The 23,014-nt window shown below is 36.7% G+C and overlaps 1 protein-coding gene across 2 annotated transcripts in view; it reads left to right on the top strand.

The window, feature by feature from the left end:
• CNTNAP4 (contactin associated protein family member 4) overlaps positions 1-23,014 on the top strand; it is a 256,737-nt gene that overhangs the window by 139,997 nt on the left and 93,726 nt on the right. For both annotated transcript variants that reach the window (XM_082438971.1, XM_082438970.1), the window contains exons 4-8: positions 599-746; positions 14,252-14,455; positions 15,045-15,229; positions 16,040-16,183; positions 19,284-19,545. In XM_082438971.1, the coding sequence (XP_082295097.1) occupies positions 599-746; positions 14,252-14,455; positions 15,045-15,229; positions 16,040-16,183; positions 19,284-19,545 (943 nt within the window). The remainder of the gene's footprint in view (positions 1-598; positions 747-14,251; positions 14,456-15,044; positions 15,230-16,039; positions 16,184-19,283; positions 19,546-23,014) is intronic.

The raw sequence follows: 23,014 nt of genomic DNA on the forward strand, positions 1-23,014 counted from the left end.
TGCTTTTATTTTATTATTTTTTATTGAATAAAAGTGACACACAACAACAATTTTTAAGGTGTGTATCCAGCCTTGTGGTGAATGAAGTTTAACAACCTATTCTCAGAGTGTAGCTCTGACTTGAATGGTGATAACTTTCATTTATGTTACTGAGTAAGATAAAGTGAAACAATACAAACAAGTCTTAACCTTACTCATTCATCAATGATGTGAGCAACTTCTATGCTGAATCAGATCCTAGCTTTTGAATACAGGAGGAAGATGTTCTCAATATTCCTCATGGTGCACAATGTCAGTAACTTTTATGTTACGTCTGCACCTTCTAGAAACAAACTTTACTGGGGGTTTCATAGTTGAAAGCTGGCTTGCTGCGGATGATGGAATTTAAACTGCTAGATAGAAAGAGGTTTAGACAATAGTAACTTATGCGGATGAAGATACGTTATGGCATAACTGTTAACAATATGATCTTCTTAAAGAAGGTTGCCATTTTATAGTAAAAAAGCAGATCATACATTGCCTGTTGACATTGTAGGAGACAAAGGGAAATAGATATTCTCCAGGTACAATGATTTCCTTCTTTTCTCTTTTCTTCTAGGGATTTTCAGGAAATGCAAATGCAGACAGTGTTGTGTACTATAGACTACAGCCTTCTATCAAAGCCAGATTTCTGCGCTTCATCCCTTTAGAGTGGAACCCCAAGGGCAGAATTGGAATGCGAATCGAGGTGTTTGGATGTGCATATAGTAAGTGTTTGTTTATCCAACACAGTGGAATAGATATCAAAGGAGATGTTTTAAAAGCCAAACTGTATGCTGAAATTGATTTAAGAGCTATGTAAAGAGACATAAAAACGGGAGCAGTTTCTGTGGGAAGCTTTATTTGTGCCCATACATGCCAATATTGACTTACGTGTTCAGCTTTTATATTTTAAATCAGAAGTGGAAGCATTTTACAGATAGACAAATCGTTACAGAGATAGATAGATAGAGATACATGTTTGTAGACATACGTGAATCCATTTATCCAAATCTGATATTTTTGACCAGATCTTAACTTTTAAATATTAGAACGTCCCCCCATAGACTATATGTGCTGATGTTTCATTTGGGCACCCTAAATTTAATAAAAGACAGTGGCCCATTTAGTAAAACCAATCATCTGCTATGAGACCAAAGTATGTTTTTCTCTACAGCCTAATAATATGCCATGAACCTCACTTATAAATATGCTATGCCCTGTGCATAAATTCATAGAAAAGGTAAAGACCCCTGCCAAAATGTAAGATGTGTTTGAAATACTTTCACATAAAAGATAGAAACCACAGATTTCACTTAGTCTCCTCTTAATGAAGTATTTTATTATGTCTTTTTGTGGGACAGAGACCTGAGAGTTCTTGATAGCCCACCTCAAGCCACACCATCCTGTCGTTAGTTAACGTGATCTACAATTATCAGGCGAGCAGTCTGAGGTTTGGAGAGAGTCAGTAATTTGCCCAGCATCTCACAACTTAGTCCACAGAAGAATCTAGAAGAGAACCCATAACTGTTCAATTCACTGCATCCTTATTCCTCTAGTAAACCTTTATTTTTTTAGCCACTAAAGCTTTCTTCACATGTATTTCATCACTTTTTCAGGTTCACTTTATTTATGTAAAAGGCAGGCATGTCATAAAGAGGGCAGGCAGCTTGTTGAAGTTGTTTACCCTGTGTCAGACAGAGAAACCACGTTGACAGAATTGTCATAATAGTATTAGTAGCAATAGCACTAATGTTAGTGGGATTAATTTTTATAATTCTAGAAGTAACAGATTTTTCTTGAGTGCTTATTATATGTCTGATACCATATTAACCAGTTAGTTTATAATTCCAAACAAAGTCCAGATAAATATTATTAGGTAACTTGTTCCATTCCCCTACTTTGCAAATGAGGAAGCTAGAGCTTAGAGGTTCGATGTTGAGACTGTGTGACTTGTTCCAGCCACCCAGATAGGAAGTGACAGAGCTGGGTTTGTAGCCAAGCCTGCCAGACTCCAGAACCCCAGCTTATTCTCATGCCTCCTCCAGCTGTTAAATGAGAGATGAGCCATGGGCAGCTTACTTCTCATCATCTGCCTGACTTCCTTCTAGCTTTCTTGGCTTCTGCAGTTCAGCTTAGCTGCTCCTGGTGTGTGTTAGCTCCTCCCTTTACAATGATCCCACTTGAATAAAATCATCCTTAAAAAAAAGGTCCCACCCCAAATTGCGATTCTGGAACACAGCATCTGGACAGTCAGTCTTATTTGTCTTTGGATCGTAGAGTTTTAATAAAGCCCGTGCCACACAATGGACAATCAGCAAAGCAAACTCCAAAATGACTCATATTTATAGTTACTGATTCAGAGGGTCTACCTTGCAAAATATTTGTTTATCACTGTATAATAATAGCAAACAGTTACTGAGCACTTATTCTGCGTCAGATAACAGTTTTTATAGACATTCTAATTTAATCCTAAAAATCACCCATCTAATGGAGTCTTAGAAATATTAAGCAGTTTTCCCAGCAGCATACACTTAATACACATTCGATCTCGTATGTAAATTCAACGTTAGATTAACAAGGCTATTGATGCTGTTTTCCCACAGTAACGTCCCTATGAAGTGACTGCTGGGGTGCAGGCTCCTTTGAGTTCTCTGCTGCCACGTGCTGGATGATAACTCAGATTCCCCCCACCCGCCCCGCAACCCCATGAAACATTCCTTTTGCTGTGACTTCCTCTGCTCTCTCTTGGAGTAAGCACATCATCCGGGCACTTAGTCAACCTCCTTTTTTCATGGACCCACGGTTGAAGGGTCAATAGTGAGAGCCAACATTTTAAACTCAAACATAAACACACACGGCAGAATGATACAGCAGGATTCAATGTAAAATGGCTGTCGGATAATTTTGGATAAAAGAGAAAAAAAATAAACTTAATGGAAAAATACTCTCACAGATGACCGAAAATAACCTCAAAATGGGCTGGGTGTGAATGCTTTATGGGAATGTATTTGATCAAATTGACTTTAATTCCTCAATTACACCATAGTCAACACTCTTATTCTCCACCTCTGCGTAGCATTAGCCTTGCAGAATATTAGTTTACTAAAGCATGATACTATTTAATCATCATTTACTGAACAGTTAATATGTGCCAGGTACTATTTTTCACCATTTTAACAACACAGTGAAGTAGGTACTTGGATATTACCATTTTGTGGTCTGCTGAATGACCCCTGTGGCTTGCTCTGGGTTGTCTGGCACAGAAATAGCTGAGACCACCAGTGTCCCCTGCCCTCGAAAGGAAGAACTGTAGGTCGGCAAAAGAAGCCCGCTCAAGATTTTGTCTGCAACTCTCCTGAGTAGCCCAAATCCAAGATCAGACTGGATTTTCTCCAGATATGCAAGGCCATTCTTCCGCAATCCTTAAGAACAGGAAAAGTGTGGGAGGGTGCGACATGAGCAGGGTTCTTGCGGATAACAGTCCCAGGACACCTGTCCGTGCCGGCAGTGAAGTGGGCCTCTTGTGAGCTTGAGGAAGGCCTGGAGGATTGCATCCAACCTGCCAGCTTGTGTGCTCCCATTGCCTGCACCAAGTTAATATGACTTTTGGGTGGGCTTTGCCTGAGTGACTCACTCAAGAATGTTGTATACCAGGGTGCTGCAAGTCTCCTGACACGGGCGAAAGTGGACTTAGAGAAATTAAGAGCTTTGGGATTACACAGCCCATGTTAGACCTAGGATTTAAAATCAGATCCATCACCTTCCAAAACCAGTACTCTTGATGAATCATACATGTGTTCATCCTTTAAATGTCTCTTGACACTTGCTGAAAGAGAAATCTACTAGCTGTTTGGTATAGGGAGGAACTTAAAGTAATATATTTTTTCTTAAAGATGAGAATGTGCAATGTCATAAAAATTACACAAACCCAATGCAAAATATGGTAGCATTAGTGTAGGGTGTTAGGAACAACGTGATTGATAAATTGAGGTTAGTATGAGAAAGTTTATGGCAATAGGTTTTGAAACTAAGGTGCAGATATTTTCACATGAGAGGCTGGGAGAATGGTCCAAATAGGAGAAGGGGTGTCTTCTAGTCAAGAACAGGAATGAGGATTGCTTGGAGGGATCAGTTTGTATTTGAGAATGGTCATTCAGACTGAAATGAGGGGTACAGATTGGAGGGCTAAATGAGGGGTACAGATTAGAGGCAGCAGCTCAGTTGGGAGGCTTCTGAACTCCTTTGTGCAAGTGACAGCTGGAGTCTCAAACTAGAGGACCAGCAATGAGGAGACAGAGTTCTCCTGACTTGAATCAGATTCACAGTATGCTGAGGCTACTATTGAATCAAGAGAATTTAGTGATTGTATGTGAGGGGACACTGAGTTATCAGATTTGAACAACTGTCTGGAAGGTAGTGTCAGTTACTGGGAGGGGCCACTGGGGAACAAATAGGTTCTGGAAGGGAGCAGGAGAGAGAATTAATTCCATCGCTGACTCATTGAGTTTAAGTGACTGTGAAATACGGAAGATTGGAACTCCACACCCTCTGGGGTGAAGTTACAGAATTGAAACCTATAAAATATCGTTAGTTATTAAGTCATAACCTTTCCACTTACTGTTGATAATAAAAGTATAAAGTTTAAAGCTATGTTTGTACAACTACTCATGTCTTTGAAAAACAGAAATGCATTTCTGTCATAATTAAAACAGGTCCTTTATACTGTTTTTCAGGTAGTGTGCATTTTTATGCCAGACCCCCCTGGCCACTTGTGCCTAATATGTGTGTTGGCTGAAGTTATAGATGCAAGCTGGCGCTGTGAATATTGCTGGGAAAGTGGCTGTTGTGAGAATCACACATGGTTTTATTACCCTGAGTTAGAACAGTAACTTGTTATGAAGGAGCATCAAGTGAATGGAAAATCCATATCAAAGGGCATGTTCTGCTTTTATGTCAGTAAACCTGACGTTGTTTCCTGAGTAATGAGAGAAGCAGAAGCTAAATTTTATGGGTTCAAAGGGAAAGCATAAATTTCAGATGTCTTGGCCATAGCCACTGTGAACACGTTTACAGATCTAGACAAGAGGTGTAGGTAAGGAAATAACTTGTGGAAGAAAGAAAAAGAAAAGACAGTGTTTGATGATGAAGAAATACTACTCTACTCAGTGTGTCCCAAAGGGTAAACAATGGTAAACAAAGGCAAGAACGGGAAATAACTGGGTGCACGTGAGTGTGTCTGAGGAGTCCTTAAGAAGTAGCAATCAAGCCGCAGGAGATAATGTTTAATTGTGGGTGAATTGCTGAAGCAGTTGTCCTGAGTATAAATTCTTAGTTTCTTTTCTCTAGCTGTTGTGTACACACTCTCATTTTGCGATCCACGATCTCTCCTTCCTCATCCTCAGCAGAATAAAAGCATCCAACTGCCCGGCCGTAGCGAAAGAATTACAGTTTCTTTGAAGTGCTGTGATTTCATGATTTTTCTAGTCTTAGGATCTTTTCATGAAGCATAGGGCGATCACCACACATCTAGCCTTCATTCCCCTACCTAGATACTTCTTTTACTCATTGGCTTTTCTCTGCATAGAAATCACTGTTTCTGACAACTTCTCTAGTACTTCCTGTTTAGGTCAGAGGATGTGTTCTGCTCCTGGAACAGCTGTTCTGCTCCTGATCGCATCATGCACACATTATACTGTATTGAAATCGGATGGTCCTTTTTAGGTATTAGTCTTCTGGACAGATAGATGAATGAATGGGGGCAGGTCTGGGGAACTTCAGGAAGGCTTTTCCCGTCATCCCAGTGTCATATTCAGTCCATTAAAGATCAGGCGTAGAGCACAGGGGAAACTGAGTGAGAGGATTGGCAGAGAAGAAATGTACAGAAGTGTTACACTATTATGTTTATTTGCTTGAATGCAGACTGTGTGAGAGAAAATTATGGATTCTATTTAGTAAATGGAAATAAGTCAGAAATTACAAAACTCATGTTAACTTAAAATAAGAGTATGCATTTCATGATGTAAAAAATACTGAAAGTTGGAACTACTTATATCTGTAGATTTCCATTTAGAAAATATATTAATAGGAAATATAAGAATGTAACATGAAAAGTGCAACTGTTTATCTGGGTGAAAAAACACTGAAAGAAAACTAAGTAATAGCCTTCTCTCTACTCAGGATGCAGCTCTCTCACATCATTTGTTGGGTTGGGGAAAAAGGAAAAGCAGGAAATGTGTTAGATTTATCCTAAAGAATAGTTGTGATTGAATCCAATACCTACTTATTAAGCAGCTCCAACATGTTAACTGCTAAAATCTTGACAAGGTGCTTTAAATACAGTCCCTGCTCTCAGACTGTTTATCAGCTAATACTGTAGCTGAGGGATCCTATTTTATGTCAGAGTTTAAAAAGAAGATGGATTCATGTTGGCCTAAAATCAAAGTGGATAAATTCTAATTCTTTGCAAAGTTTATAGTCTTAAGATTTTAATTTGATGATACGTGAAGTTATATTAAAATTAAAATGAGGTTAGCTTTTAGAATGCCAGAAAATGAGGAGACTGTGAAAACCCCCCAGAATAATGTCAAAAGAACTCAGCCAACTGAAGGGGCTCTCACTGACCAAAGATGGAAATATTTTAGCATCAATAAAGATAGTAACTGCAGTTTTGAAACATATTAACTATATTTAAGTGAATGAGTTCATGATAATACTAAAAGAAAAACCCTCATTGGTCACCTAGGAGAACTATTAAGGAATCGACTCATTATTTTGAAAGCTAATAAATGAAGAGAAAACATCAAGCATTTATCCTACTCTTCCTATGTAATCTGTACCTCAAGGTAATCAAATAGAAGATTAGAGGGGATTTCTCTTTAAAGTTATATTTATATAAATAAACAAGGAATAGTAGAATCAGTATGTGCCCATTTTGCAATCCTAAATAAATTAATGGACAAGTCAATAATTATAAAATTTCACAAAAAGAGAGAGATTTGCTTTTAGGTGCCAGTCATAACAGAGTAGCTTTTATTGGACTATTTTGCTGCCCACAGCAATTATAGTGGCTGGATAAAATACATTTAAAAAAAATGCTTCAGGGCTTTGAAATTCAGCTCAAAACAGGCAGCAACTTGAGAGGACTTGACTCTTGAGAGGTGGAAAGCAAACTCCTGGAGATCCACATTTAACTGACTTTTTCCTAAGAACATCATAATACTCAAGCAGCAAGTAGCCAGATTTTACTAGGCTGAGGAGACAGAGGTCAGAGTTCAAGATTGCCAGAGTGATTAGAAATTTAGGGTGGAATACTGAAAAGGAGGGTGTCAGAGAGGGAGAGCCCTGCCTCCTGCATACACATTCCCCTTAAATCCTTGCCTGATTCCTGACTTGCCCATGCCCACTATGCACCGGGCAAAAGCAAGAGCTGGGAGATTCAAGTCCTGAGGACTTCATCCAGCATCTGCCTAGTTCTGGGAAGGATACCTTTGGAGTTCAAGTTCTGCCAAACTTGTTAAACACTTTGGGCTTTTACCTGAAAAGCCAGAAAGGCATTGCCTTAGGAATAAAGACCATAACTGAGGACCAATTGTTACGTCCTGGGACTAAGGACAAATCCTAAATAGACCTGTCCAAGAAAATCCTGGAACCAAGCTTTCACAGGGTCAAGGTGATCTGCCAGTAATTCAGCTCCCTGTGGACCTCTTCCATTTAGTTTCTGCCACACCATCCATCCCTCTCCAGACTCTCCCACCCTCCCAGCTCTTCTCCCCCTCTTCTGCCCCTCCCCACCTCCTCTTCCTTTCCTGACCCTAGATGTTCTCATAGGTGGTGACCTACTCAGCTTAAATATCATTTCCTCAGAGATGTCGTCCCTAATCAACAACCTAATTTAGACCTTTCTGCTCAAACCTCTGATGTTACCCTGTCCTTTTCCTTCAAGTTCCACTTAACAATTTGTAAAAACATCTGTTCAGATGGGATGAGTTGCGTGATGTCTTTCTTTTCCTTCTGATTGGAGGATCCATGAGGACGGAATGTGTTCCCCGTTACACAGGCTCCTACTGTAGAACTTGGCACGGTAAACGTTCAGTAACTATTTGTTAAGTGGAGGTGTTAAGAAAAATATCTGATTAGCCATGATATAAACCAAAAAATGAATAAATATGTAAACATCCAAATTTATTATACTCAAGCAGTAGCAACTGACGAAAAGAGAAATATCTCCGAGATGAACATATGAAATTTCAAAAGTTGTTAGTATTAAAATGAGAATAATAGCATACTAAATAATAACTGTCAAGGCATTTTGATATTTCCCTCGGGTGCCAACAGCTTTTTTTGGTATAGCATGAAAGGTTGGAATTATTCTCCACATATACCAGATAAGGAAATTGAGAATTGGCACTTAAGTGATTTCTGTGACATCACAAAAATAACAAATAAATATTAGAAACAGAAATCCAGCTTACATCCTCCAATGATACACTCCAGCGTCCTTGATGAAGTAGATGTTACCGATTTCAAATCTATTTAAAAGGTTAATTTAAATTGATATGTAAGTGGCCATGATGATGTTTGCTCCATAACCTCCTGGAGTGTTATCACTGACCTTAACTCCGTCTGTTTAAAACCATGATAGTAAAGTCACCTTTTCCCTGTGGTTATGTACAGCATTTGATCCTGTGCCTTCTTCCTTTTTACCATATCAATTTTAGTTGTTTTAAACCTAAGAGTCCCTTAAATCATTCTATGTTCTTTTATGCTACTATGCAAAAATAGAACAACCCATTTCCTGTTGATTTCTCGAGTGCTTGGTCTCTCCTCTCCATCTCTTTAAAAGCACAATTCTGTAATGCACATCTCACGTGCCTATACATCATGCTGTAGCTTTAATATTTCACTATATAATAGTTTAACAGTGACTCAGTCTGATTAATGTTTTTTAGAAGTCAAAATTGGACCTCTGTTTGTTTAGTGATTCATAGGCAGTAATTTTTAAATCAAGAGGTAGTATGATCAGTTTAAGACTGATTTCAATTTAGCCCAGAAGAGTTTGGTCCATAGCTGTTTTCTCTAGTGGTAGCACTCTTTTTCTATTTGTGTTTTGGGGTGATTCCCAAAGAATTATTAGAAGAGTGTCATGTCTTTTTCAAGAATTCTTTCATGACCTTCAATAAAGTGAATTTTCTATTTTTAATGATTTGTTTTCCATTTCATGCATTTTCTATTCCAATTTTTCTCTTTTAAGTTTCTTAGTCAACTGATCTCATCAATAATGCTATGATTCATGGTTTAACTCACAGAATCCATTTCTCCCTGAAAGATGTTTCAGGGACAAGTCACTACCACCTCCACAAGTTTCTGCAAGTACCACCTATGGTATAGATAAATAAAACAATTTTGTTTTCCATGGTACAATTCAGTATGCAATGAGGTTGTTCATTTTCAGAGAACAGGTTTCTGTAAGCTGCCTCTTCTTCTTGTCAAATAACCCTCATGCTGTCGTCTGCCTCAGGATCACTCAGGAACCTATACTCTTGGGTTGTCTTTCAGAGATTCTAAATTAGCGGACATCAGGCAGAGTGCAGGATGTTTGTTGAATGTTTATGGAGGCCACAAGAGATTCTCCTTAGGTGATTCTCACGTGGTGGGACCATGGACCCCAATTTGAGAAATCATGCTCTTGGATGTGTTTTTCTTAGTAATTCACTTACAGGGTGGGGAAGACATTGCTTTTTCAAATGGCAACCCCTCACAATTGGAGAAGCCTCAAACTTCTGGAGCAGGGATAGGATGCAAGGGCGAGGGAACGGTACTGGGTCAAGTGGAAGATATGACAATGAGCAGTGTGTCTGCATGTGAAACATGCGGAGGTAGAAAAGCAGTTTGCTGCTCACGGAGGTGAAGCATTTCTGCCCTTTAGTTAACATGCTTCTCTGAGGCTGAGAGGTTCAACTCCTCCTGCACGTGTTAGAAATCGTTCGGGACCCAGCCCTGATGCAGCAGTGAAGCATGAATAATCACATCTCAGGAACGTGTGTCTTCCCCGCTAACCCGTAAGCTCCTGGAAAAAAAAATGCACTTCGTGTTATGCATTACTGTGTCTCCCACTGTGTTCGCAGAAAGGTCTCCATAAATATGTGCTGCAGAAGGAGCACAGAATACGTGTTTCAGCAATTCCACTTCTCACACAACTCCCTGAAAGAAATAGGATATTTTCTTTCAGAAAACTCTTTATTCTACGGGAGATTATATTTCTGAATCATGCAAATCAAGCAGGCTATACCTCTTTCCTGGGGTCACAGGGAGAATTGATATGAGAGTAGGGCCTGCAATCTTTGTGAGCCACTTCTTTGCTTGCTTCCTGCTATAAATGAGAAGATCTGAGATGGAGGTATTCACTAAGGAGGATTCAGGTCACCGACAATTACCATGGTGAGTCAGCTCAGGCATTTGCTGACAGACAGAGAAAAAGCCACAGAACCCACAGATGGCTCAAAATCATTCTTGCTGCATAACCTGGCAATGACATTGGTAATTGAGCATTTCTTGTACAGTTCAGAAATTCATTATTTTTTAGAGTCCACTTTTAAAAAATAAACACACCAAATGTATTTATTAAACTATTTTTGCTATCCCTCTTTCCCTGCCCAATATTCTAATAAGTAATAGCATTAATAGTAGTTAACATTTATTGAATTGTAATTATATGCTAGCAACTTCCAAAAATTGTATAGATATGCATTCATACAACAGACCTATGAAGAATATACTGTTATTAACAAAATATTGTTAATAATATTAATCACTTAAAAAAAAGAATGTACTACTATTCCCACATTACAAATGAAGGAACAGGGACAAAGAGGGCAGGTAACTTGCTGTGATAGAATAATGCCCTGTAACTGTAAATATGTTACATTACATGACAAAGGTACTTTACAGTTGTGATTAAGTTAAGGATCTTGAGTTGGGGAGATTATCCTGGATTATCCAGGTGGACCCAGTGTAGTCACAGGGGTCCTTATAAAAGAGAGGTGACAGGATCAGAGTTAGAGAAGGAGATGTGACTGTGAATGCAAACGTGAGAGATAATGAGAAAGAGAGAAATCTGAAGATGCTATGATGCTGGTCCTATACAGGAAGGAAGGGGCCACAGCCAAGAACGCACGTGGTTCCTAAAAGCTGGAAAAAAGAATGTTGAATTACTATCACTAGGTTAAGCACACAAATGTTTAACGTCCAACAGGGCAATAAAACCATAACCTTTGGGGATATATTTTCTACCTGACGGAAGTTATTTGCATCTCTACTGGGAAAAAAACACAACAACTGTAAATTAACATGTAACTTAGAGACTGGCCCTCATCAGTAATAAATAGTAAAATAGGATATTTGTGAATTCACCTAGAATTAATTAGACGGGCTTCTTTTAAAAAGCTCCAGCATGACATTGAGAGGACATGAAGTTATTCCTTTGATTTATTTTCCAGCTTTTTCAATTTTCTTAACAGTGGTAATATCAGTTTCAAGAGAGACCTGTCTCTCCCACCAGCATCCTTGGAGAAAATTCAGATTCTCTCTTCCTCTCTCTCCCTCTGTCTCTCAAAAGATTATTTTTTTTCAGATAGTTCCATATTTTTATATCGTTAACTGTATTTATCATAGCACAACGTTTTATGATGATTGTTTAAAATCGCATGCTTTTTATGTATCAGATAAGTTCTATAAATAGTTTTTATAAGTGAGTTTTCTACCTAAAGTAATACTGTTAGGGACCATCCTGAATTTCTTTGTTTTATGGGAATTCTTGTACATATATTACACGGATATAACTTGAAGTTTCCCCGTACTGACATTGTACTTACATTCTGAATTATATTTAGCTTTTTTGTCCCGAAGGGTATTGTTCACATTGCATGTGAAATCTGAGAGCTGAGTTACTGACTGCCACTGGAGTTTCTCAGCATCCTCAGAACTTCCTTTCATGATAGTGAATGAGAGAATGTGTTGGGAGAATGTCTAGCTATCTTAAAATTAAGCATAATAAGAGTAATTCTATTTTATAGGGACAAGTTTAGGACTTGAAGACTGACAAGAGTAAGAAGATTATTGATTACCATCTGCTTTAGCATCAGGTTTCTAGACCTGAGAACTGAGCTTTCCCAACTACCTTAATTAAAGTGACCCCAGGCTTCTTTTAATCTTGATCCGAATGCCTGTTCTGGTCTGTAATGGTTTATGAACTTACTTTTTTACTTGCTACTTGCTGTCCATCTTCACTGAATGTAAGTTCCATGAGGACAAGGGCCACGTTGGTGTGGATCCCTCTTTTATCTCAGCATCCATCACAGGGCCTCAAACTGGACGGGATAAATAAATATTTATTGCATGAATGGACCCAACTACTTACTGTGATACCTGTGAAGTAAGAACACAATAGGTAAGAGAGAAAATGGCAAGTGGCTTCCATTTAAGAGATGAAGCAGTATACCATTGCTTTAGGCATCAATAGTCTAATATGTTTCTCACTATCCCATTTTGCTGATGGAGATATTCCAGGCACAAAGCTCTTGGTGCCATGAAAGGCTAATATGACCATTATAATGTAATAACAACAATAGTGAAGAAGAGAGAAAAAAAGAAATAGAAGGCTGAAGTATCACAGGCTAGACCTTCATTGGGGAAAATATTCTCTTGGTAGCTAATTCCAAAAATAGGCTTTATCTGAAATAAAATCATTATAATGATGGTTGCCTTTAAGCGATGCATTAACTCAGAGATAACTGCATGGCTCCAAATGTGTCAGCATTTAAAGTCTGTCTTATTGGAATTTTTCTTAATTTACTGTAATCTAATTATCATAGAACACATTATTTGTATTTGACACAGAGTTATGTTTTTGCCATGCACATTCATTCAGCTATATAACAAGGAGTAATTATTCAGTTAACATTATTCTTTCTACAGAATGCAATGTTTATTCATGTGCACTTGGTGAATGAATTCTTTTATAAGAACATTAACAAGACGTGGAAAAATCAAACCTCTGAATTTCCAAAAGATAGCTGCATAAAATAGTTGGAAAAAATTTTGGGCGGTGGTGAATATAAATGGTTCCCATTAAATATGATGGATAATCTGAATGAAATGCATATTTGGACATACAAGTTGATGTAATAATTTTGTCAAATGAAACAAGATGAGTGAACTGTAATGTCGTTTTGTTGACTGGGAGAAGTCACCTAACCAGTTGAAAAATAGCTTCCTATTTTATTGGGTTTCCCTAACCTCTTCATTTATTACATAAATGCACTCTCAAGGGTAATTGCCTTAAAAAAAAAAATCTTTGACTTGTGAAATGTAGGAAACACTGCAAGGCTTTCTGAGTATTATCAGTTCTTTGCTCAGGGTGCAACTGATTTTGACAGATGTACTGTTATGTTACTGGTATAACATGACATCTTTTATCAGATGAACTGAATAAAAGTGATCTTGACAATGAGTAGATAAGACACTGTCAGAAAGCTGAAAGAACCTGTCAATGTCACAGTTATGACACAAATGCAGCAGAACAGCCCTTATAATGTCGTTAAGTGAATATCTTTCCAACAGTGCCCTTGAAAAGACAGAAAATAGCATTGCTCTTAAATACTATTACTTAGCCACAAAAATAATAAAATAAAACAAAACACAAAGGTCAGTTTAATATATACTTGAGGTGGCATTGATGAGTCCGATGTATGTGTATGTATTTATGTGTCGATCTCTTTTATATATGCCATATAGAAAGAATTTTGAGATTTCAAAACTACTTTTTCAGAAGCTAAAAACCATTTAACTTCAACATTTCAGGAATGTCATTAAAAATATTGATCATGAAATATGCAAAGTGGTTTTATGGGTATTGATTATAACCTTTTCCCTAATTTATTATGGAATGAGAAACAGCCTTTACTAATATAAGAGAAAATTAGGAATACATTTCAAAATGTATTTCTAGATCATGAATTTTGTAAATAGGTGAGTAAAGACTAAAATGGAATCAATCCCAGGAATTAGAAGGAATTAGACATTTGGTGGTTTTATTTTCCATTATTTTGATTGGCTTGGAGCTGAAATATACATGTATGGGTACAAGTGTAATGCTCTCTCTATACATATACTTTTACAATGCTTTAATGAAAGCATATTTATCCTTAGAATGACTTTTAATATCTTTGTCTAGGATCAGAAGTGGTTGATCTTGATGGGAAAAGTTGCCTTCTCTACAGATTTGATCAAAAATCCCTGAGCCCAATAAAGGATATAATTTCTTTGAAATTTAAAACTATGCAGAGTGATGGGATTCTACTCCACCGGGAAGGGCAAAATGGAGATCACATCACACTGGAATTAAGAAGAGGAAAACTCTTTTTAGTTATTAATTCAGGTACAACTATTTGGGTAAAGTGCTTGAAAAATCTGGTCGTTTAGGTATCACCTTAGTAACTTTATGCCTTTATAGCTTATCTTTTTTTAGCAATTAAGGTGCCTTATTTCCACATTCAAGTGTTTATGTATATATGTGTGATATATGTATATCACACATATATATATATACATGCCCATATTGTACTTGCGCATACAAATGGTTCCTAATTTGCAAATTGTACAAGACCCTCTTTCAATGTCATAGTGCTGACAGAACCACTTAGCTATTTTCAAACATCATGATGAAAGGGATGGGTCATTGAAAAATACTGAGGTAGTAAAAATAATGAGGTTGTAGCAAAGGTAAAATTTACATTGAAAATGAGTGTGTGATGGTGGGTAATGCTAATAAAGAGAATTAACAGAGGAAGAAATTACAACAAGGTTGAGAGGATATTCAAACTTGAGGTAAATTCAGACTAGCGTTTTAGATGGAGTGGATGGAAAGAGATTGCAATTATCATGAGACTCTGGTGCCCCCAAAAGAAACTTTTTTTTTCTTTTTTTAAACTGAGAATAATGGTGCTGTTATTTTTTTCTCTTCTAAGGTGAAGCTAAGCTGCCCTCCGCCCACGTCCCGATCAGTCTCACCCTGGGCAGCCTGCTGGACGACCAGCACTGGCATTCCGTGCTCATCCAACGCTTGGGCAAACAAGTCAACTTTACAGTGGATGAGCACAGGCGTCGTTTCCACGCCCAGGGAGAGTTCAGTTACCTACATCTCGATTATGAGGTGTGACAGTTACGTTTCAATTAATGCAGACTTTGTAATGTATATGTGGTATAGCCACATGAAAGAAAATACACTATAGAAAACCTATGTTCAGAGTCAGTCAGGGTTCCGAAGAAGTGTTCCTCTAGGTGACCTAACTCAAGTAGCAAATTTTGTGCATATACTACTGAGGCTTCATCTTTCTCCCAGTATGTTAATTTATTATTACAAAGAAATGTCATCTTTTTTGCCTGCAATGTGTAGTCACAAATTGCCACATGTAGGAAATGTTCGCGAAGAGATCTCATTACCACAAGTAAATACAGAATGTGTTGCATGATTGGTGGTGGGAGGGGCGGGTAAAGGGCACTCCTGAACAGTGCAGATTTATGGAGAGAATGTAGCAATAAATAGATTAATTGATTTATTAATAATCAATTCAAATGCACAAATATCAGTGTGTGCCAGAAATGTATATAAAACAAAATGTCATTATAATTGGTAGCCTTGTTAAAGCTGTCAAGGTTTACCATGGATATAAAGATGTATTTTTCTTCAACAACCAAAAAATATTAAAATCAGGTGTGATTAGCAACTTGTAAAAATAATCAAGCTCTTGTGTAAGTGAAAACTGAATGCATATAAATTTGTTTTAAGATCTGCATCTTAATTTTTTTAAATCTCCATTTGAAATTAACAATATGGCAGTGTCGGGTACTGAAAAATCGGTCTATCTATGATGATTACAGCTCTAGTTGCTAATCGTAATTATTTAAGCAGATTATCAAAAAATCACTAAACAATATTATTGATGCCATTTTTCTTTCTAAGATCAGCTTTGGAGGGATTCCAGCACCTGGAAAATCAGTGTCATTCCCCCATAAACATTTTCATGGGTGTTTAGAAAATCTCTATTATAATGGAGTGGATGTTATTGATTTGGCCAAGCAACAGAACCCACAGATCATCATTATGGTAAGACTCGAGTCTTCATGTGAACAAATGAGGAAAGCTATGTGGCTTTTCCACACAAAAAAAATTGCTTCATTTTGAATTCCCACTTGATGTGATGTTTTAGACTTTACTCTTGTTCCTTAAAAACATTTCTCTGCTTGGCAATATGCATGTAAGGGATGAATTCTATGTTAAAAATTTAAAATTCATAGGGCATGATTATTTTATATTTATATGAAGTAAAGCAGGCTTTTTTTTTTGGTGCAACTGATAATTTATTTTGTTGTGATATTATTACTCCCAGGAGACTAATTTCTTTTACTCTGTAATTTCCTTTATAAGATAACTCCCTGACACACTCTCTGAAGAAGCATACCAAGTTCCTGGAATCAGAAAACATCCATGTATATTAAAGAAGCATTTGAAAAATTTGTATTTTGCCATGGTCATTTATAACCAATAAAAGAAACTAATAGACTTTTACAAGATTGCATCTGCCAGTCTGTCCCAAGAGCAGTGCTGGCCAGGCTGCATTATATTCTAATTCTATGGAAATGCAGCAGAATTTAAATACAACTGTTATGGGTCAGGGTTCAGTCAGGGAAGCAGCACCACTATGAGTTTAGGAACAAGGATCTATTTTAGGACTTGGATCTTAACAATCATCAGAGGCGCTGGAAAGTGGAGCCCAGCTGTCTGGAGGAAGAGATGGAACAGAGTGAAAGAGCCAGGACAAGCTGGAATAAACCAGCCCCTCTGTGATCATCCCTCACTGGGCTTTATCACACACAGAAAACCTTTGGGGGGAAAACGGCCAGCCTTTTCACTTCTGACTCATATCATGCAAGCTCCCTTTTTGGCTAACTTTTAACCAGAGCAAGACAAGAAAAGAGATTCTGTGAAACGTGGTTTCTAGCTTAACCAGCTTAATGATAGAAAAGCAGACACATCTATCCATTTGAATACATTTCTTTAATTGTTCAAAATTCAGAATATGTAAATGTAAGCTCATGTTGTGTCAGCAAAACCCAAAGCACATCATGGGATTATTTATTGCTTACAAAACATTTTATTCTTAATTCTCTGTGTGAATTGATAGTATTTATATGAGTACACCATCCAGCAAGATTTTTAAATAGTTTTTTTTTAAAGGGAAAAGAATTTAAATGGAAAATAAAAATATTATAGAGAGATAGATGTGTTTCATTGCAAAATGAGTTTCCAGAAGCTGCTCATGCAGCTAGCACCCACTCTTCATTGCCAAGAGGATTTGCTGCTTGTAGAGTAGCAGACAGCTGTCCAAATGCAGCTGGTAAATGTTTCCATTTTTACCACGTTTGTTAGTCTTACAATTGCCTTTACGTTATGGGTCAGTTTACTTCACTCTTCTGCTTTTGTTATTTCATTCACTGGGGCAAGGTATTTGTCTGCAGTGAAAGCTAATTCACTTTTAGCAGAATCACAGTATAGCCAAATGTTTTTGTTTAACCAAGACTAGTAGTTTAATTCCAATGTGTATTCTTCTAAATAAAGTGATTTCATTGACTTTTCAAATCTATATTTAGAAAATTTGTTGAAGATTATTTTCAGGAAAAATAAAAACATTTATCTTGATTTCTGAAGCCTGTTAAGGAACATTCTAATTATTTCTAAATAGTTCATACCTTTATGTTTTTTTTAATCCTTAAATATGTATTTAACTCTAATAGCAAAATAATCCTTCATGTACAATATTTTAATGAAAGTTCATGCAATTCTAATGTATCTTGAAGATCTACCTAAAAACCATTAGATAAGAAATAATACATGTAAATCTGATGACAAGCACATAATGATAAGAAAAAGACAAAAATGGTTCAAAAAAGAACGTAAATACTACATTGTATTATGCAATGTTAAACCTAAAAAAATGAAAAATAGGCAGAGGGTATGAACAGACCATTCTGAGGAAAGCGAGTCCAGAAGAGCAACAAACTCATGAAAAATGCTTAGATATACTGTTAGGTAAATGCAAGATAAATAAGAATGATACATCACTTTGGCATTTTGTTGTTGAACTTATGCAAATTTAAAAGATATGTAATACCTATTGCTGTCAAGGATGTGGGGAAAAGCATATCTTTGTCAAGGATGTAGGAAAAGCATATCTTTGTATACTACTGTTGGAAATGTGGAGAATTTAACTTTTTTTGGTGAGCAGAGAAGAAGCTGGAAATATTTATTAAAACATGTATATACAATAGTTCTTTATTTAGAACCCTCTTCTGCAGAACTGAAAATACCAGCACATAGAGAAGCATGCAGAGTTATTTATTCTTGCATTGTTCAGGGAGGCAAAACCTGGAAACAAAGTGAATATACATTAACAAGGAAACAGTTGACTAAAATTGGAATGTTCACATAGTAAAATATTATGCAATCAATAAAAGTAGGAATTAGGCTTCTGCCAGGTAACTCAAAGGGATTTCCATAAGTTATTTGTTAATGATAAAATCATGATACAGTTAACAGCATAAAACATGGCTCCTATTTTAATAAAACAAATAATGCCTAGTGTGTAGGTATATGTATTCAAAACATATATTTAGGTGTATGTGAATGTACATATAAGTGAACACATAACTTAAACATGTATATACATATATATGTGTATATATATATTTGTATATGTCAATGGAAACAGAATTATGAAAAAACATGGAAGGAAAACCAGTAGCTCATTAATGTTGGTTATGTTATGGGGTGGGTTAGAAGCCAAAGGCAGCAAAAGGGTGAAATAAGTGGGAAGAGAAAACCAAGTAAAACATAAAAAAGAGTTGTTTTAAATAAATTTTTTATTGAATTCAATTGCATTGAGTTAGATGCCTTTGTGAACTGAGAGATGGGGAGGAAATAATTTCACCCAGAAAACGCAGGGAAAGATTTGCCTGACCATGTATGCCTGGATTTGAACCTTTAAGACGTATGGCAAGGATTTGAATATTCATGTTGATAGCGATTTTTGTTGTTGTTTTAAATCAGGGGTCATTAGAGACTGATAAACAGCCTCTGTATTTCAGATTTTATCACTAAGGTGATGTGAGTGTCATTCTTAAAGCTTTTTCTTTTACTTTATTCTCAGGGAAATGTGTTGTTTTCTTGTTCAGAACCACAGTCTGTGCCTGTGACTTTTCTGAGCCCCAGGAGTTACTTAGCACTGCCGGACTCTTCCGGGGAGGACGAGGTTTCTGCCACTTTTCAATTTCGAACCTGGAATAAGGAGGGGCTTCTGCTATTCAGTGAGCTTCAGCTGCTTTCAGGGGGTCTCCTCCTCTTTCTTAATGATGGAAAACTTAAGCTGAATCTCTACCATCCAGGAAAATTACCCAGTGACATCACAGCAGGTAATAAGTGTATTCCTGCAGGCAAAGTATATGCGTTTGAAAGATTTCATTATCTCTCTGTCCCTTCTCCATAAAATTTTATGCTTAACCCCAAAATTAATATTTGTTTAACAAATGAATACTTGAGTTAATAAGATTATCTCTTCCTTAGAGGAACTCGATTCCGATTTTCTTTTAAATATGTCTTCAACACGAGCAGTTCTTATTAACCAAAATGATAGTTGTGGGGCAATAGAAATTTCCTTCCATGACCCTCTTGCCCAGTCCAGGTAAATCAATATATCCCGAGGAAGTGTGTTCTGGGAAAAATATGAAAGACTTTGAAATGGCCCCCAAGTTTGCTGGGTGTCTTCAACGGAAGATGAGTCTTTGTGTAACACAGTTATTAGTCTTATCTGGTCTTTGAGAGATGGGGAGGGGTTTTTCTGGAATCTATATCTGTATCTCAATATTAGTGTGAATGTAAAACCTAAATATTTAGTCAAATTAACTTTACTTGCTGCTGTAGTTTGTGTGGTGTTGCAGATATTTGGGGAGAAGATTTGTGTAAAGTCTCTCATTTAGGAACCAAATGGAATTCTCTGCACTTCTAGGCAATATGGTACCATTTTAATGACTAGAATATAATTAAAGAGACTGTATGAGTGTCTGGAAAATTGATGTCTAATTTAGGTCAGTGCTTTGGGTGAGGGATATTTTTGACTCTTCATTAAAATTATATAATTCTTGATGAAGGATCTCCATCACATTTTCATATATATGGAATAATACTCAAGCCAAGCAACTAGAGGTCACATTGGGGTAAATTGCGACATCAAGTTAATAAATGATCTTTAAAAACAATTTAAAGATGCCATTGTACTACTCATCTATGTTAACTATGACCAAAATTAATAGAATATGACTGGGAGAGGAAAAAAAGTTAAAATACAGTCAGAAACCAAATATAAGAAACACAGGTATACAAATGAATATGCTTAGTCTTTGTGTATCTTTTTTGTTGTTCGTATATCACTGTAGTTTAAATGTGGGAACTGAAACTTCAATATCAATTATCATTTTTAAGAGGTACTGTGCTGTGACTTTTTAATGCAATACTCAAAATGTGGTAGATTTGCAGGCTTGACAAAAGGAAATAAATGAATCAGTGTCATATTACTAATTAATAGGCTCCCTAAAATGAGGGGCTAAAAATGTTAAGCTTGCTATTAATGTGTAGTTTATTGTGATGTTATTTGACATCCTCTGGGGTGGTTATATTCATAGCCTAATTTTCAACATCTTAAAGAAGCTGCTTCAGTACAGTGTTATTGTACTGAGCCCCATGAAGCTAGTTCATTTCTAAACACTTTACAGGCATACAAATTTAATAAAATACTAGGTGTAAGTCTATCTAGACTACCCCAAATGATTTTAAAAATTAATGTTTAAATCCGTGTACACTGTAATCTATTATGACATCATATGACTTTGTGTGATTGTGCCCATAGCTAATAACAAGGATCCTTGAGAAAATATGAAAGTCAATATATTAAAATTGTTACATTTCAGATAACACAAGTAGGACTTTACACACCAACTACCCCATTCCCATCTTTCTAGTTTCTTTTAAAGTATTAATTTTTGCTAGTTTCGGTGAGGAAAGTACATTTTGCATTGGATAGTGGGCTATTTAAATGGTATGGGTGGGTGGTCCATTTGTTTCTCTCATAGGAGGAGACTTTCACAGGTACAGTGCTCGATAATTAAATCAGTTGTCAGGTTGTATCATAATGACTCGGAAGAGAATGGATGACCTATTATTGGTGGGTGAGTATCATATACTAAATCATTCCATTATATAAGGATGGCTCAAGTTTTCTTTGCTACTGGAGATATAAATTATTAATCTTACAAGTTTTCGAAACATAGAGTTTTTATGTTTTTTACAATGGAATAAAAATTTATATTATGTTGAGGAAGAATGGAATTGTGCAGATGTTTGAATTATCAGGCTAAATTTTTAATGTGATGTAGTTTTACAAATCGTCATTTGGAAAGGTTCAAAACTACTATGCCAGCCTCAGTCATTTTTGAAATATTAAGGGTATTATAATAGTCTAAATCATAAAACATATTAGCAGCACTACAAAATCACTCATGACATAAAATGTTGTCAGTCTCTGTCACCTTTATAGATGGCGAAGCAAAAATCATTCAGATCAAGAACCTAACGAACAATACGGTTATATTTTCCTATTTAAAACAAGTTCTTTATTGTCAAATTTGAGATTTCTGCTATGAGTTTTACATTTCTGCTGTTGCTTTTGCCTAAAGGTAAAAATCAGGCCTGAAAACAAGCTTCTTGCTCCCATGGGCAGGGCCTGGCAGATGCAGCCTTACAGTATTTGAGATGTTTCTTTTTAAACATCTTTATTGGAGTGTAATTGCTTTACGATGGTGTGTTAGTTTCTGTTGTATAACAAAGTGAATCATCTATACATAAGCATATATCCCCATATCCCTTCCCTCTTGCGTCTCCCTCCCACCCTCCCTATCCCACCCCTCTAGGTGGGCACAAAGCACCAAGCTGATCTCCCTGTGCTCTGTGGCTGCTTCCCACTACCTATCTATTTTACATTTGGTAGTGTATATATGTCCATGCCACTCTCTCACTTTGTCCCAGCTTACCTTTCCCCCTCCCTGTGTCCTCAAGTCCATTCTCTACTTCTGCATCTTTATTCCTGTCCTGCCACTAGGTCTTTTTTTTTTAAGTTAAATATAAAATTCTCCTCCCAGAACTATAAAGTTTCTTTATTTATTTATTTTCTGTTTATTTTATTTATTTATTTATTTGTTTGTTTTTTAACATCTTTATTGGAGTATAATTACTTTACAGTGGTGTGTTAGTTTCTGCTTTATAACAAAGTAAATCAGCTATACATATACATATATCCCCATATCTCTTCCCTCTTGCATCTCACTCCCTCCCACCCTCCCTATCCCACCCCTCTAGGTGGTCACAAAGCACCGAGCTGATCTCCCTGTGCTATGCGGCTGCTTCCCACCAGCTATCTATTTTACATTTGGTAGTGTATATATGTCCATGCCACTCTCTCACTTTGTCCCAGCTTGCCCTTCCCCCTCCCTGTGTCCTCAAGTCCATTCTCTAGTAAGTCTGCATCTTTATTCCTGTCCTGCCCCTAGGTTCTTCATAAGCTTTTTTTTTTTTCCATATATATGTGTTAGCATATGGTATTTGTTTTTCTCTTTCTGACTTACTTCACTCTGTATGACAGACTCTAGGTCCATCCACCTCACTACAAATAACTCAATTTTGTTTCTTTTTATGGCTGAGTAATATTCCATTGTATATATGTGCCACATCTTCTTTATCCATTCATCTGTCGATGGACACTTAGGTTGCTTCCATGTCCTGGTTATTGTAAATAGAGCTGCAATGAACATTGCGGTACATGACTCTTTTTGA

Source organism: Balaenoptera physalus (genome assembly GCF_965194825.1).
Source record: "Balaenoptera physalus genome assembly, chromosome: 19".
NCBI classification, from domain to species: Eukaryota; Metazoa; Chordata; class Mammalia; order Artiodactyla; family Balaenopteridae; genus Balaenoptera; species Balaenoptera physalus.